The sequence below is a fragment of the Cydia amplana genome, chromosome 9 (assembly GCF_948474715.1).
Source record: "Cydia amplana chromosome 9, ilCydAmpl1.1, whole genome shotgun sequence".
NCBI lineage: Eukaryota > Metazoa > Arthropoda > Insecta > Lepidoptera > Tortricidae > Cydia > Cydia amplana.
The window spans coordinates 1,171,029-1,189,226 of record NC_086077.1 but is presented as its reverse complement, the minus strand read 5'-3'; the positions used below and the strand labels follow the sequence as shown (position 1 = coordinate 1,189,226).

The window sequence follows — 18,198 nt, the reverse complement described above, 5'->3', positions numbered from 1 at the left end:
CCGCAGAACAAGTGTTGATTTTCATATATTGCAGTCTGTATTTAACCGGCGACCAGATTTGTAGTTATGAGTAACTACAAGGATCATATTTCGCTTAGATCTTGCGTGATTGTTTGATGATGATGAGCGTTCTAACAGTAGTGCCATGCCTCTGATTCCGTGCACTGGCGTTTATTTGGGAGTTGACTCATCTTTTTAAGGATGTCCTATTTCGGGTACTCTGAAAATATTACATATCTTCATTAAAGGGTGCATTTTGCCTAAACCACCGTAAGTTGTAATTCTTTTATAAAATCATGTGAGTACTTCCTTATCTGCAAAGGAAACCTCTCATCTGGAAATCGAAAGAAGGGTATTTCTTTTCTGACCCTTTCAGAATCAGGTATCTGCTATCAGTGGCTGACTATTTTGACTGAATATTTTCTAAATATTACGCATGTATGCACGATTACGTACGTTGTACGTTTGTATGTGCCTATATTGGCTTGCCCCGCAGTCCACATCAAGTTCAAGGGTTCTGAAGTGATTTCATTTAATTTGTCTTTTTGGAAAAATTTAACAATCATCGTTTAGATGCAAAGCCGTGGACCGTGGCTGTTGGTTCGACGGTTTCGTTCCCTTAGTCGGCTTCACTTCTAATTTAATTCGCGATTTTTCAATACACAGCATCAGTAACTCCATTCTAACTGAACTATCGAAAAATCTTTTCATAAATTCGTTATTTATTTACATAGCTTGGAGGGGCGCTTCATCATACGTAGGTACAACGTTTATCACTAAAGAAACCGATGTTTAACCTCCTATTGATCAATCATGGGTAACAATGCGGATTGCCATACTAAATTAATATTGTACTAGTTGGTCCTTTTAGTCATTCTGTGAAAGGACCTCCTACAAATACCGTCTATTTCCCATAGTTATATCACTAGTAGGAATTCAATTCCGAAGGAAAAGGTAACGTTTGCGATCAACCTTTTATGATGCATGATTGTTATACTAACAGTAGGTCGATTGACAACCCGCTGCTTAGATAAACTTCCCAAGTGGAGCTTATTACTTACAGCATTTGAACCTGATTTCACAACTTTCTACCTGACTGGTGTGAATGGAGCATTATAAATGCTTTTGTCAGTTCGATCTCTTGAACGGAATGTGATGGAAGGTAGAGTTGCTGTTTTCTACGTATTACTCGTAGTTTGTGGTCTCTGTTTCACAGCTACTTACGACGAGCTTTTAGTAGACGAGTTAAAGTAAGTATGGATAATTTTTAGACTAGCGCAATGATTTCTCTTTGTGACAGGCCGCTATTTGGTCAACATTTGGAGAGGATACAGGAGATGCTTCAGTATTCCCAAATTCACTATCCACCTGACTAGTCATTCATCATTTAAAAGAGGGATTAAGTGCGATGATTTTTCCACTCATGTATACCATAAACTCTTTATTCTTTTCAGATTTAGAGCTGCAGTAAACAGATATATTTGTTGGCCTATGACAGAGCCGTAAATGAATTGGCATTATACGTATATTGGTATTCCTATTCAGAAGAGAGAAAGTTTTAATCTTCTTTCCTTCATTAAAACTAACGTCGATTTTCTTGCCTCCACCTCTCTCTTTTTGGTGTAGGATCTAGTTGGGCTTTTAGCTAGCTAGCTTTGTACTTTTCCTTTTTCACAGTTTCTTAACTGCTATTTTTAATTGCCAACATACAGTTTAGGATCCTCAGAATGTATGTTTTTGGTGTTTTGGTATCTTCCGGCAATTGTTTATTATCGAACAAGGCCAACATTTGTACACGACCAAAACGGAAACCTTCCTTTTTCCCGGCAGGTTGAGATAGTTACTGTAACTGCATTTCGTTATCAATTTCGTGCCAAAGTTGCCAAACCCGCTAATAGAAATTCTGCTGCTCGTCGTTCTAAAAGGTGGCACAGATCTTAAATGCGAGTCTGACCGTGTAGACATCGAACAATAAAGTGACTAATAAGACGTCCGCTAGCGTATGTCGTATGGTAGGCCATGAGACAACGGTTTTTGTATAACAAGACAACGTCATTTCAGAGGACGATGCGATATCGTCTCATAGGACTGCGCATTAATATCTCACGATACGACAAAATGTCAGTACTCCTACCTATTTTAAGTGTCAACTATACTGCTAAATTTACTACTCCCCACAGATAACTGACAACCTGCCAATTAGGCTGATACCGGGTCAACCAGGCTTATATTAGTTATATGTTGGTTATATGCTTGTCAGTCATGCAAGCGAATGTAACAAATGAAAAGAATCACTGACACGCAGGTGACTATCGTATGGAGACGATGATTGTGAATTTAAAGTGATGCTGACAACTCCAGTTATTGTGAATGACATCTCTCCATGATATTGTGCGTTGACTGAAGATACGACTACAAAGTAGAATATTTTAGAAGATTTCCTAGTCTGTATCATTCCAATGCCTTCACCTATAATTTTTAGGCTTGTAGTTTTAGGTTGTTTAATGGTCACTCTTTCTGGTGGCGAGCTGATAACCAAACTGAAGATTTTATGGTTCGCGCGCTGGTAATGGATTGTACGATGCTTTATTGTTAGACTTAGCAGGCTTTGTAAGTTTTTAATGCTTTCGTATACCTACATACGATCTTCTAATAAGAGTGTAAACACCTCTTGACTGAGAATGGAATACATACTTTTTGGAAGAGTACAGGAGGTGGACATATCCACTTTAAATTGTAGTGCAATGTATTAAAACCAATTGCGAAACTTTCGTAACACCCAGACAAGTTGAAACATTATTATTATTATTTGTATATGGTCAGAACAAGTAAGTTCTTGGCATATACCATTGCAGTGGCACAAACCACGGGTCAAGCCTCATGATGTCATCTAATCTCAAGTCATGCGCCAGCAACTGCGCGCGCGGGCGATGTTGTGGCACATTTCCTGTCAAACCTTAACACCTGTGCATTAATTACCAAGTATTAATTTGATTACTTAATTTATACTTTGAAGTCCCCAATCCGCATTAGGCCAGCGTGGGGACTATAGGGTCCGTGCGCGTTGGAGGGTCTGCAATCTTGTGGCCTGAATCGGAAGCATATGTGCACATGTACATTGCCAAAGCAAGTGCTACCATCTACCGTTCTCGTCGGTACGTTTCCTTGTGCGTAGTAGGTTCTGCCATCTTGTGGTAGCCCAGTATCGGAAGCATAAACGACACATTCACGCCTCGTGCCCAATATCTGACGGCTCCTATGTTGCCCCCTATATGTAGTTCATGCACGGGGCCTATAGGCTAAGCCCTCTCGTGAGTGAGAGGAGGCCTGCGCCCAGCAGTGGGACGTATATGGGCAGAATTATTATTATTATTATTAAATTGTATTTTTGATTAGAAATCTTGCAATACAAAGACGTTGTATGTTCTTTATTGGCTATTGTGCAATTAAGTTGTGTATCAGTTGAATTTAGACTGTTTTTATTATCTTGAGGGAACCCTAGGGCTGATTAGGTATCATGATGCCCACAAATAAACAATTATTTGATGATTAAAGGCTTAGTTATGCGACATATTGTATTTATGTCATTACCTTGATATAACGCTGACATATGTCTACTGGCATCTCATAGTTACTGTATTTAATGATGTAAGCATATAATCATGAATATATAAATATATGAATTGTAGTTGTCTTCACAACTAATGCTCTACTTAATTCTATTAGCAGCACATCTGTCCTATAACCCAGACACGATGATTTTGTAGGGACACCTTGTAGGGAGTCAAGACACCTAGTACACCCTACAACTCTACTTGATTGGATAGACGATGATGTTTACAATTACATGCCCTACGAGACCTGTTACAATAGTATGCTGTAAAACCTGGACTACTACCTTTCAGCTAAGCTTGTAGTACTCAGATCAGGCAATGACCGCAGAACAAGTGTTGATTTTCATATATTGCAGTCTGTATTTAACCGGCGACCAGATTTGTAGTTATGAGTAACTACAAGGATCATATTTCGCTTAGATCTTGCGTGATTGTTTGATGATGATGAGCGTTCTAACAGTAGTGCCATGCCTCTGATTCCGTGCACTGGCGTTTATTTGGGAGTTGACTCATCTTTTTAAGGATGTCCTATTTCGGGTACTCTGAAAATATTACATATCTTCATTAAAGGGTGCATTTTGCCTAAACCACCGTAAGTTGTAATTCTTTTATAAAATCATGTGAGTACTTCCTTATCTGCAAAGGAAACCTCTCATCTGGAAATCGAAAGAAGGGTATTTCTTTTCTGACCCTTTCAGAATCAGGTATCTGCTATCAGTGGCTGACTATTTTGACTGAATATTTTCTAAATATTACGCATGTATGCACGATTACGTACGTTGTACGTTTGTATGTGCCTATATTGGCTTGCCCCGCAGTCCACATCAAGTTCAAGGGTTCTGAAGTGATTTCATTTAATTTGTCTTTTTGGAAAAATTTAACAATCATCGTTTAGATGCAAAGCCGTGGACCGTGGCTGTTGGTTCGACGGTTTCGTTCCCTTAGTCGGCTTCACTTCTAATTTAATTCGCGATTTTTCAATACACAGCATCAGTAACTCCATTCTAACTGAACTATCGAAAAATCTTTTCATAAATTCGTTATTTATTTACATAGCTTGGAGGGGCGCTTCATCATACGTAGGTACAACGTTTATCACTAAAGAAACCGATGTTTAACCTCCTATTGATCAATCATGGGTAACAATGCGGATTGCCATACTAAATTAATATTGTACTAGTTGGTCCTTTTAGTCATTCTGTGAAAGGACCTCCTACAAATACCGTCTATTTCCCATAGTTATATCACTAGTAGGAATTCAATTCCGAAGGAAAAGGTAACGTTTGCGATCAACCTTTTATGATGCATGATTGTTATACTAACAGTAGGTCGATTGACAACCCGCTGCTTAGATAAACTTCCCAAGTGGAGCTTATTACTTACAGCATTTGAACCTGATTTCACAACTTTCTACCTGACTGGTGTGAATGGAGCATTATAAATGCTTTTGTCAGTTCGATCTCTTGAACGGAATGTGATGGAAGGTAGAGTTGCTGTTTTCTACGTATTACTCGTAGTTTGTGGTCTCTGTTTCACAGCTACTTACGACGAGCTTTTAGTAGACGAGTTAAAGTAAGTATGGATAATTTTTAGACTAGCGCAATGATTTCTCTTTGTGACAGGCCGCTATTTGGTCAACATTTGGAGAGGATACAGGAGATGCTTCAGTATTCCCAAATTCACTATCCACCTGACTAGTCATTCATCATTTAAAAGAGGGATTAAGTGCGATGATTTTTCCACTCATGTATACCATAAACTCTTTATTCTTTTCAGATTTAGAGCTGCAGTAAACAGATATATTTGTTGGCCTATGACAGAGCCGTAAATGAATTGGCATTATACGTATATTGGTATTCCTATTCAGAAGAGAGAAAGTTTTAATCTTCTTTCCTTCATTAAAACTAACGTCGATTTTCTTGCCTCCACCTCTCTCTTTTTGGTGTAGGATCTAGTTGGGCTTTTAGCTAGCTAGCTTTGTACTTTTCCTTTTTCACAGTTTCTTAACTGCTATTTTTAATTGCCAACATACAGTTTAGGATCCTCAGAATGTATGTTTTTGGTGTTTTGGTATCTTCCGGCAATTGTTTATTATCGAACAAGGCCAACATTTGTACACGACCAAAACGGAAACCTTCCTTTTTCCCGGCAGGTTGAGATAGTTACTGTAACTGCATTTCGTTATCAATTTCGTGCCAAAGTTGCCAAACCCGCTAATAGAAATTCTGCTGCTCGTCGTTCTAAAAGGTGGCACAGATCTTAAATGCGAGTCTGACCGTGTAGACATCGAACAATAAAGTGACTAATAAGACGTCCGCTAGCGTATGTCGTATGGTAGGCCATGAGACAACGGTTTTTGTATAACAAGACAACGTCATTTCAGAGGACGATGCGATATCGTCTCATAGGACTGCGCATTAATATCTCACGATACGACAAAATGTCGTCTGTCAGGGCAATGCCATGTAGTGTCACGAGAAGACGCCATGTCGGCTCACGGGACGACGCCTGTCGGCTCACGGGACGACGCCTGTCGTCTCACGGGACGACGCCATGTCGTCTCACGGGACGACGCCATGTCGTCTCACGGGACGACGCCTGTCGTCTCACGGGACGACGTCTTGTCGTCTCACGGGACGACGCCTATCGTCTCACGGGACGACGCCTGTCGTCTCACGGGACGACGCCTGTCGTCTCACGGGACGACGCCTGTCGTCTCACGGGACGACGCCTGTCGTCTCACGGGACGACGCCTGTCGTCTCACGGGACGACGTCTTGTCGTCTCACGGGACGACGTCTTGTCGTCTCACGGGACGACGCCTGTCGTCTCACGGGACGACGCCTGTCTTCTCACGGGACGACGCCTGTCGTCTCACGGGACGACGCCTGTCGTCTCACGGGACGACGCCTGTCGTCTCACGGGACGACGTCTTGTCGTCTCACGGGACGACGCCATGTCGTCTCACGGGACGACGCCATGTCGTCTCACGGGACGACGCCATGTCGTCTCACGGGACGACGCCATGTCGTCTCACGGGACGACGCCATGTCGTCTCACGGGACGACGCCCTGTCGTCTCACGGGACGACGCCATGTCGTCTCACGGGACGACGCCTTGTCGTCTCACGGGACGACGCCATGTCGTCTCACGGGACGACGCCATGAGGCCTGTAGGAAGGTCACTGCGTCTCGTCGCTGGGCCATGGGCACCGAGCGGAATGTCACTAAGTCGGAGGTTTCCAAAATATGTTCACGATTTGAAATATCTCGATCTTTTAAACTTGCTTTGTAAACGTGTTGCTCGGCTGAGTTACAAAAGCGTACTTAAGAGAGAGCAGCCGAACGCTGGCAACCGGGCGACATTAGTTCTTGAGTGGTGCGATAGATGGCGCTACTAGTTGATGAATTCGCTTGATTAGGGCTGAGTTACAAGGGTGTTATCTCATAATGTGGTTCAAGTGAGGCACGGATACCTAAATAAATATTTATCTTACTGCTAGCTTTCATAGATGTGATAATTTTATTTCCTATACTGGCCCCTAAGATCCGTGAGATCTATAGAATTCAAATTAAATTCTGATAGAATTCAAAACCTGCAAAAACTACAATACCCATACTTTTCAGGCAACTACAACAAACCACATCAAAAACAGCAACAGAAGTAATAAGAGAAGAATCAGAAGAGCTGGTGTCTCCGCCGGCCGCCCGGACCCGGCAGTCGATGAAGGCTGCTGATAATCTGGTCAAAACCTCCGACTACTCCTCCGAGGAGAGCCTGGACAGGCTCAGGGGGCACAGGAAGGAGATATTCCAGGTATGTTTTTTTAATGTGTCATTCTATAGAACTTGCTAACTATGTAAACAAAAGTCACTAGTATATTCATATTTTTTGACAGTTTCACGCCATATTGAAACTGTTTGTTTGTTTATATAGTTAGCAAGTTCCATAAAATAAAACTTTACACATTGTATTACATACTGAGTAATCTAAATTGTAAATTCTCTAATTACAGTAAAACCTAAAGGCTTAGGCACACAGGCGCGTTTTCCGGGCGGGGCGTGAGTGTTTTATATGTAAAAGCGGCGCGCCCCGCTCACGCCGCGCCCGGAAAACGCGCCTGTGTGACGAAGCCTTAAGCGTCAAAATTGCGTTTAAGGCGGGAGAGCGTATTAACCAGAAATGTACGAAAACAAGTACATAGGCAAATAAGGGACCAATGTAAAACCAATATAATGACTTCATTAATATAATACCTATCCACGCTTAGCGCAGGTCTAGTCGGCAATTTTCTATTGGCTCTACCTACGCATCCTCGCACATCTCTGGTGGAAACGCAGTCTAAAGAGTTAAAATCCAACACGATGTGATTTTAAGGATGTCAGTTGGGTATTTCTATTTAAAAGGAACTGGTTTTAGGATTATGAAGATGCATTGATTGATCTCCAAACACATTGTTGTACAAAATAATAGAGTGCATGCGAGTAGAGTATTCATAGAGTTCAGGACACAAATGACACAATGCAGTTGACAAGGACACAGCCAGTCACGACTTATGGAGATATTGAACACGAATTGGGAGCGCGAGGAAATGTTTAACTTAACGTAGAATTCCCCGATCTCAATGAATTCTAGTAATCACCATAAGGTCCCACTTTAATAAAGCTATAATAATTTACAATTTAACCGTTTCGGTGCAGGGGCACGCTAGGCGTGTCATCAATGTTTTTAACGTGTGGCGTATGACACGATAGGCGTGCCATCATATTCTATGGCGTAAGGCACGCCTGTCGTGTCATGTTCGCCGCCACAGCCGAAAGTTTTCAAAAATGGAACACGCAACGAACCGATTAACTCGTCTTCGGTGTCAATTTAACTATCGGTCGCCTCTTCGTGACCATCGACCGTAATCCCTCTATTTTGGTAATAGGGCTTCGGCTTCGGCAACACGGCGACTTTTACCGGAAAAAATCATTCAAATCTAATTCCTTTTAAACGTCACGCCTGCCAAGCGCGGCGCGTCATTGTGAACCTGTGGCTATTCATAAATTACTTCATTTCAAATTAGAGGTGGGGGGGTCTGGACGTCGGATGATGGTAGCATGACGTAGGAGGAAACGGAGTCGTTCGAAGCATGATTTTTGGATGATTTTGGGAGGGGGGGGGTCAAAATTCGTCAAAAATAGATGACGTAATTTATGAACAGCCCCTTATCGGAATGCTTGATATTGGGCCGTAGCCGCGCGCGTCAGTTGACGTCTTTGGCGGTCAAAGGGTGAAACGTATAACCCTAATGGGTTCTAGCTAAATTGGACATTCCATAGCGTGAGTATGGAATTACCAATTTAGCTAGGACCCTAAATGGCGTAACAATCACGGAGCGTGACTGTACAATTGTACATATCTGTTGTAGATTTCTGTGTAATGTAATTTCGTGATAGTGACTCATGAATTTGGGAAATAACAGGAAGGATTGAGGCACTAAAATTATGAAACGATTGTAATACAATCTGTTGAAATACTCAAACACTCAGCTTGGCTGGGATGTCTGGAACACACCGCTACGTCGCGTCACTTGCGTCGCTACAAGTACATGCGGCTCCGGTCCCACACCAATTTTGGTGTCTAGCCATAGCTGGCCATAGTAGTTGCCGCGCTATGGAATTGGTACGGACGCCTGCTCGCGCTTGCGCCACCTAGCGGTCATATCGCGCGTTTTGTTAGAGAGTGAATCTTCTGTACCTTAGTACATACATATTATGATTATTTATTCTGTGCCGCTACTGACTGGATTTCCTCCAGACGTAAATATTTTTGGCTATATGACATTGGTAATAAAGAGAGAAATAGTCTGAGCAGATACATATACCCTTGATCCTAATTCGCTTTCCTGTTATAATTCGTCATCTATATTAGTCTGTACTTGAAATTTTCATGGGAGTATTCTATTATTCAATCGTTGTTACCATTGGTATGCAGGGGGCCTACCGCGAAAATCGAAGTTCGCAAATTGCGGGCATTTTTCTCTGTCACTCTAATTATGCCTTCATTGGAGTAAAAGAGAAAGATCCCCAAAATAGCGAGTTTCGGTTTTCGCGGTAGCCCCTCTGGTTGGCTGCCGTGAAATTCGAATAAATCGTATGTCCATCTCCATCGCTCGTGGGAACCGCGATATTCTAATGATAGGGATGCAGATAGACCGTTTTAAATGACATCACAAATATCAAAGTTCTCAATTTCGTGTTTGCATTCCTATTAAATTCCGTGGAGGGCGCAGCAAGGCGCACTTCGTGACCATTGCTCTGATAATTTGTAAACAACTAAACATTTGTAGACCGCCCGCCTCCTTGTTTATTCAACTGTAGTATTTAATAGCTATCGATTGCCGGCGACGGTGAGTGCAAAAAAGTGAACTTTTACTTCATAGGCGAGTTTATTTTTTATAGGTATAAAAAATCAGGTAATGCAATTCAGATTTTACGATTTATATGAGATTTTGTTAAGAAGCTCTCAGTTACATCATTCATAAACCATTACTTTCGAAGACTGTTTAATATAAGTATTAAGAGGCTTTACACAGTAAATAGATTAGGATTCCATATCAGTCTTGTTCTATTGCACTCTACATTCTTATCGCTCCACTTTACATCAGACAAACCGTCCAACATTCAATTACATATAACATAAATAACAATCTAGCAATTAAAAACAGACTCCCTCCCAAACCTAGCTATTTAAAGTTAAAGCTTAAATACAATCTGTTAAGGTCTGTATTCGTTTACGCATTTAAAAGTTCGTTCTCTAACGCTCGAAATTTATAAATGGATTCGATTTTCGAATCCCCCACGCGGTTTATTTTTAAATCCGAACGCATATGGGCATTTCCCGCCAACCGCCAAGCAGTCGGTCGTCTAATAGCGAAGTTTACATACGTTTAACCTTTGAGTGTACTTAGTATTTGGCTATTTACGGAGTAATTGACCTGGTTCTGTTCTGAGGAATATCAAGGATGCGAGTGAGGTACGTTTCTATGGAGATGTTTGGATTCATAGAATCGATTGGTGGTTGAGATGTGCGCTTTGTATTGGGTGAGTTTGTTATAATTGTTTCTTATGGAGAATTAACAGAAATGTAACTCATATAGGACTATTAAGCTGTTTTATTGGTATAAATATATGGTGATGATAAGTGTTTGTTTTTCTTTTACGCAAGTGCAAAAGATGGTACTTAAAACTAAATTTTTAGTGTGACACTGTGTAGTTTCTGTTAAACTGTTCTTTTCCAATAATTCTAATATAGGCCTAGTTGGTCAAACGAATTTGTCAGTCAGTAAGAACCTGGAAACTATACTCGTCCTTTTCTTTTGGGTGCTAGTAATAGTGTAAGACAAAGATAGTATGATTCTCTTTGTCTATGTTTGAAATGAGACAGTCCTTTGACAAACTATAAACAATACTCATTAATATTATGTACCTTTCTCCAGGAAAAGATAGTTTTATGTAAGAGGATATAATCTAAACAATAAAACTTTCCGCAAGATGTTAATCTTTCCGAAAACATCTGATAATAACACATAATATCTAATATACAATAAACTCATTTACACGAGTCGTGGTTTGAACTCACGACGGTTTGGAGGCCGCACGCCTTACCCCACAGCTACCAGCTTTATTCGAGTTTTAATATTATCCATATCGTATCTAAAGCAAATTTTTGACATATATTAAAGTTGGAATCAGGCCGATTATATGTTTATCGTATAGCGTAAAGTTATTATGTGTTTATGGTATCCATTATTATCGCCTGTGATAGATTACTATCAAGTTCCGCGCCTGTTTCGTACTTACCGTTGCCGACATCCCAAACTAGTAATGCGGGGCCATAGAGACCGCGTTTAAACTCGGCCGGAAACAGGCGGTGGAACGCCTAGTTTGTTTAGTAAAGTCTCATGTTTATTTAGGATAATAATGTTCACTAAAGATGCGCGTTACGGTACATTGTAACTGCAACTGTATCAATAGTAAAAGTTTACTACATATTTACTTACAATCGAACAAACTGATTTGTGATCCACCATAGAACGTTTTCATAGTAAGTGTCGTAATAATCAATGTAAATAATAAACACTGTTGTACGAAAAATATTAGTTTCAGTAGACAATACATAATTACCTATAATGGTGTAGCTGTAGGGTCTAGTACAAAGGCGAACCTATCCCTATGACTTATGAGGGATCTCTTCCCGTCTACAAAAGTAATTTAAAACTACATATACCTAAAGTAATTATAATTATACATTATTACATGCTATAAACTATATGTAAATAAATATACGTAGTAAATGTGAAAAGGTTTCACAGTGGGTTAGAAATCAAGTTGTTCGATAGTACGTCGTGTTGGTATTTGGTCATTTTAGCTGGTCAAGTCTATTCTGCGGGCGCAGTATTGTTCCATTTTTATCGCCTGTCACTATGCCCGTCACTTTCACATTTACATACTTGTTAGAACGTGACCGTGAAATGCGACCGTGCTACCGCCGCTGAACATCATTTGTACTGAACACGCTGTAACTATAGACCCAACGCCATTCTCTCGGTTTCTATGGCGCCACAATCGAAGTATGAGTCAGTACTCTGTACAGCACGCTTCAATTAGCACTGGATTTTCGCGAGCCGACATGATGTCATAAGCGAAGGCGATGACCGGAGCTGGTAGCAAGAAGTTTAGGCTACTCGGCCGGTGCACACCTTTCCATTGTAAACTAGAGCACTTCAATTGGTGAGAGAACACGGTTGTACTGTATCTAGCTCGATTAAAATTGTAGAAGTAGCTGAGCGCGCGAGGAGTTCAAAAACCATCTCATTATTAATTGTTAAAGAAGGCTTGTGCGCGGACATGTGTTTTGACCATCTAACCCACTTATCTTCTGCTGCTGACTACAATAAGATCATTAGTTGTGACCTTTACTGTTAATTTGTGTTAGGTATGTACTCTCTCCGATCGCAATATTACATTCGATATAGGTAAGTGTATTTTTAACATACCTATGTACTTTATTGTAAAAAAAATGTAATACATGTAACCAACCACATTAATAAAACGATACCTATTACCTGTCAACAACTATTTAAATAATTAATGTAATCATATTAAGCTTATTACGAATGTGGATACAAGGGAACGTAACCGAGAATCGAACTCGGTAGCTTGCGTTAGCTTATAGGGAGCGAATGCGATCTTTATGAAAAAATGCGCGGCACAATTTATATAACTATTTAATTTAATATCACAGAAGGAATTTACAGTTTACACTTTAATATTTAATAATGAAGAAAGAAAGAACACTAAATTTAGAAAAGAAACAATTAACACTGAATAGGAAATTAAGAAATAACTAAACACAACGAAGTACAACACAAAGCGAAAAAGTAAAGCGGATAGCAAAGCGAATTGCAAAGAATGACTCGATACAAAGCAAGCGCGCGTGTGAGTTAGGCAAAGGCTAGGATCGCATTGAACGGCGATCGACTGAGCAGGCTTTAGGTATTGGCGGGGTGAGGCGCGCGGGTGCGCGGGCGCAGACCGGCCGCTCGGATAATAGGTGACGTACGAGGTGGTGTGATCTGCGGTTGCCCAAGCTCATAAGCGGTAGCGATTTTGCTCGCGTGTCGGTCCGCTACAAGTTCTCCCCCGCTGAGACCGTAACTACGGTCGATAGTAGTCGGGAAATCTGACGACTCGTCCGCTCTTCGTCTTCTTCTCTGGAGAAGGCGGGATGACGGTGGCCTGGGTTGGTGCTGGAACTGCTGGAATTTCTTCCCTCATGACGTATGCTGGTTTCAGTCTGTCGAGTGTCACCGTGACCTCTTTTCCTGACACGTCTATGTCGTACGTCTTGTCGCGACGTTTTATGACCCTGTGAGGACCAGTGTAGGCAGGATGAAAAGTACGACGTGCTGGTCCTTGACGCAGGAACACGTGACTGCTCGCCCGAAGATCCTTGGGCAGGTAGAACAGGCGATTGGAGTGCCAAGTTGTCGGTTGAGGAGCTAGCTTGTTCATGTAGCTTCGTAATCGGCCCGCGAAGTCAGTGACGTCTACCGGCTCATTGGATGGCGTGAAGAACTGCCCAGGCAAACGGAGTGGTTCGCCGTAGACAAGTTCAGCTGCTGATGCTTGCAAGTCCTCCTTCCAGGCGCTGCGGATGCCTAGAAGAACCAACGGAAGTGCCTCGCTCCAGTGCGTGCTGGTGTGGCACGCTATTGCAGCCTTGAGTTGCCGGTGCAGCCTCTCTACTAATCCATTGGCAGCAGGGTGATAAGCCGTGGTTGTGTGATGATCTGAGCCAGTTAGTTTTGCTATGGCCTTGAAGAGCTGCGACTCAAACTGCCGGCCACGGTCTGTGGTTATGTGTTCGGGGCAACCAAAACGGGCTACCCAGCCCGACACGAAGGCGGCAGCGCAGGTGTCAGCGGTGATGTCCGGAAGAGGGTACGCCTCAGGCCATCGGGTGAACCGGTCGATGGCAGTGAGGCAGTACCTGTAATTATGAGATACAGGTAAGGGACCGACGAGATCAAGATGCACGTGCCTGAATCGTGCTGATGGTAACCTGAACTCCGCCAAAGGTGCGGACGTGTGCCTATGCACCTTGTTACGCTGGCATTGAAGACACGCCTTGGCCCATCGTCGACAGTCGCTTCGCACCCCGGGCCACACGAACCTCTGCGTAACCAGACGTATTGTAGGCTTGACACCGGGATGACTGAGGTTATGCAGAGCATTAAAAACGGTAAGACGGAAACTGGGAGTGATGAATGGCCTCGGCTCACCAGTAGAGATGTCGCAATAGATGGGTGAGTTGGCACATTGTACCTTTTCGAGCTTCAGTGACGTGGTTGACCCATCTCGTAGCATGTTCTGCAACTCTGTGTCTGCCTCCTGCTCTTGAGCTAAGAGCTGATAATCAAGAACTGGTGGGCTGTGTACCTCTTCAATGCGGGATAACGCGTCAGCGACCGTGTTGTCTTTTCCCGCAATGTACCTGAGATCTGTGCTGAACTGGCTGATGTAGTCTAGGTACCTGAACTGACGAGGTGAGCAGTTGTCACGACGCGTTGTGAAGGCGAAGGTAAGAGGCTTGTGGTCCGTATATATTGTGAACGTGCGAGCCTCTACCATGTGCCTAAAATAACGTATTGCCTCGTATATCGCCAACAGCTCGCGGTCGTAGGGGCTATACTTCTTTTGGGATGGGCTTAGCTTGCGTGAAAAGAAAGCCAAAGGTTCCCACGTGCCTTCCTTCCTCTGCTGCAGCACAGCTCCAATTGCTGCGTCGGAAGCATCCGTTTCGATGGCTAGCTCGGCTTTTACATCCGGGTGAGCCAAAAGAGTGGCTTGAGCGAGACTGACCTTACACTTTTCGAAGTACTCCCGAAACTCTGCAGTTGGCTCAATCGGATGTGAAGCTTTGGTCTTCGGGCCAGCGAGGAGTGAGTTGAGTGGTGCTTGTAATGATGCTGCCCCAGGAATGAACCTTCGGTAGAAGTTCATCATTCCCAAGAAGCGTCTCAACTCCTTGATTGTTTTTGGCAGCGGATACTCATTGACGGCTGTCACCTTGGAGTCCATCGGTCGAACTCCTGCTGCAGACACTGCGTAGCCCAAAAATGAGACCTCCTGACGCCCAAAAACACACTTAGCTGTGTTGATGAGGACGCCGTACTCCTGGAGGCGTTCGAAGAGTTGCCGAAGATGCTGTTCATGTTGCGCTTCCGACTCCGAATGAACCAGTATATCGTCGATATACCCATAACAGAAGTCCAGGTCTCTCAACACTTCGTCGATGAAGCGCTGAAAGGTTTGAGCAGCGTTCCTCAAACCGAAGGTCATGTATGGGAATTCAAAGAGTCCGAAAGGAGTCGTTATCGCAGTCTTCGGTATATCCTCGGGATGCACTGGAATCTGATTATAGGCCTTCACCAGATCGATCGTACTGAAGACTTTCTTACCCGCCAGCTGGTAAGCAAAGTCCTGTATATGCCTGACTGGGTACCTGTCTGGAATGGTTCTAGCATTTAGTGCTCTGTAGTCTCCACACGGTCTCCAGCCGTCGTTCTTCTTACGTGCCAGATGCAGGGGAGAAGACCAGGCACTTTCTGACCTGCGTGCCGTACCATTCTGCAACATGTCGTCAAACTCTTTCCTGGCAATCTGTAACCTCTGTGGATCTAGGCGACGCGGACGGCTGGAAACCGGTGGGCCAGGAGTAGTCCTTATGTGGTGCACTGTGGAATGCTTAGGAGTAGTGGGCTTACCAGCTGGACGAGTTACCTCTGGATACTCCCTGAGCAATTTGTGATAAAACGTTTCGCCAGTAGTCGTGCGTACTGACGAGATGCTGTTGGCTCCTTCCTGATGTGGAACGTAGACTGCAAGTAATGTGAGGCCATCAACTAGCCGATGATTGTGGCAATCGACGAGTAAGTTATAGTGACTTAAAAAATCGACGCCGATGATCGGTTTGGAAACGTCAGCTACAGTGAACTGCCATACAAAGTCTCGTCGTAATCCCAGGTCAAGATGTAGATTGAGGTGGCCGTACGTGCTGATAGGTGTACCATTTGCAGCGAAGAGTAGGTACTTGGTCCTGCTGTTAGGAGGCACCCGGACGGCTGACCGCGGAAACACACACAAGTCTGAACCTGTGTCGACTAGGTATTGCACCTTTGATTTGCGGTCTGTCACGAACAGGCGGCCTTTTGACACGGGGCAGGCATTTGCGGCCACTAAATGCTGCCGTTCTTGTTTAACGACTGGTTGAAACTGCATGGAGGCTTGCAGTTGTTCGCGCTGCCCCCAAATTGATAGTGGTACCAACAATGCGGATGTCCTTCCGGTCGTTCACGGGATCTCTGACGCGACCTTGACTTCGACCTGGAACCTCGACGGTTAAATTGACCTCTGCTGCGGGAACGAGAGCGGGAGTAAGTACCTTGATTGCGGAGTAAGGTTTCTACTTGACGTGTGAGCTCTTCTACTCTGGCTTCTAAAGTAGAACCTGGCGTGGCGCTGATTGCTGGGGCGGGGTTGGCGGTAGCGGCTGCGACTTGGGCGGAAGACTGCGTGACGTCATTGACCCGATCCGCCAATTCTGCAACGTCACTTAGATTCTGGCTTGGCTGCGAAGCAACAATGGTATGCACATTAGGAGGAAGACGGCTGGCCCAAATGGTACGAATAAATTCATCAGGAATGGTGGGTCCCGCTAAATCACGTAAATGACGCAAGAATTGGGACGGTTTGCGGTCGCCTAATTCTTCGTGCTGAATGAGCTGAAGCGTTTTCTTCTCTCGCGTCGCAGATATGCGCTTGATTAGCTCACTTTTAAATTTATCATACCTGCCTGTCTTGGGTGGATTAACTAAAATATCCTTCATCGTCCGTGCATACTCCTGGTCCAGCTGAGATGCCACGAAATTAAATTTAGTACCGTCGCTTGTGACGTTTGAAAGTTCAAATTGGAGTTCTACTTGTGCAAACCATACCTCAGGTTCCTCTGGCCAGAATGGTGGAATACGTACACCAACACGAAACAGCTCACTAGAAATTCCGCTACCGCCTGCACTTAGACCACCGCCCGACATGTTTACGCCGCCAGCGCCGGTTGGCGCGTCAGCATGCGCCGTATTCTGTCCACTGCCGTTGCCCTGTGCTCCCGGTCCCGGCTTCCCAGATCCAGCTGCATCATCGCCAGCCATGATGTCCAAAGTCGGGTGGTCACCAGTGTGGATACAAGGGAACGTAACCGAGAATCGAACTCGGTAGCTTGCGTTAGCTTATAGGGAGCGAATGCGATCTTTATGAAAAAATGCGCGGCACAATTTATATAACTATTTAATTTAATATCACAGAAGGAATTTACAGTTTACACTTTAATATTTAATAATGAAGAAAGAAAGAACACTAAATTTAGAAAAGAAACAATTAACACTGAATAGGAAATTAAGAAATAACTAAACACAACGAAGTACAACACAAAGCGAAAAAGTAAAGCGGATAGCAAAGCGAATTGCAAAGAATGACTCGATACAAAGCAAGCGCGCGTGTGAGTTAGGCAAAGGCTAGGATCGCATTGAACGGCGATCGACTGAGCAGGCTTTAGGTATTGGCGGGGTGAGGCGCGCGGGTGCGCGGGCGCAGACCGGCCGCTCGGATAATAGGTGACGTACGAGGTGGTGTGATCTGCGGTTGCCCAAGCTCATAAGCGGTAGCGATTTTGCTCGCGTGTCGGTCCGCTACACGAATAATCCGATTAAGCGTGTAACTACAATCAAGTTTTATCGCCCGACATGACTAATTTTGACAGATCAACAGAGATTAGAGGACGGTAGCACCAAACCGTCGGGTAACGTCATTAAAATACGCTTAATATAGAAACTATAGAACCGTTTTATAGATATCTATGGGATGACTGTTTCTGCCACCATATTTAACGTTAATCAATTCGTTACGTGTGCTTGCTTGTGCCTAGTGTGCTTAATTAATTTATAGTTTTTACAACCCTTTTTTATCCGGCATGAATAA

The 18,198-nt window shown here is 43.5% G+C and overlaps 1 protein-coding gene across 1 annotated transcript in view; it reads left to right on the top strand.

Moving 5' to 3' along the window:
* The window catches only part of LOC134650937 (klaroid protein-like), a 49,730-nt gene that overhangs the window by 5,348 nt on the left and 26,184 nt on the right, over positions 1-18,198 (top strand). Inside the window, exon 2 of the mRNA XM_063505892.1 lies at positions 7,240-7,429. Within this exon, the coding sequence (XP_063361962.1) occupies positions 7,240-7,429 (190 nt within the window). The remainder of the gene's footprint in view (positions 1-7,239; positions 7,430-18,198) is intronic.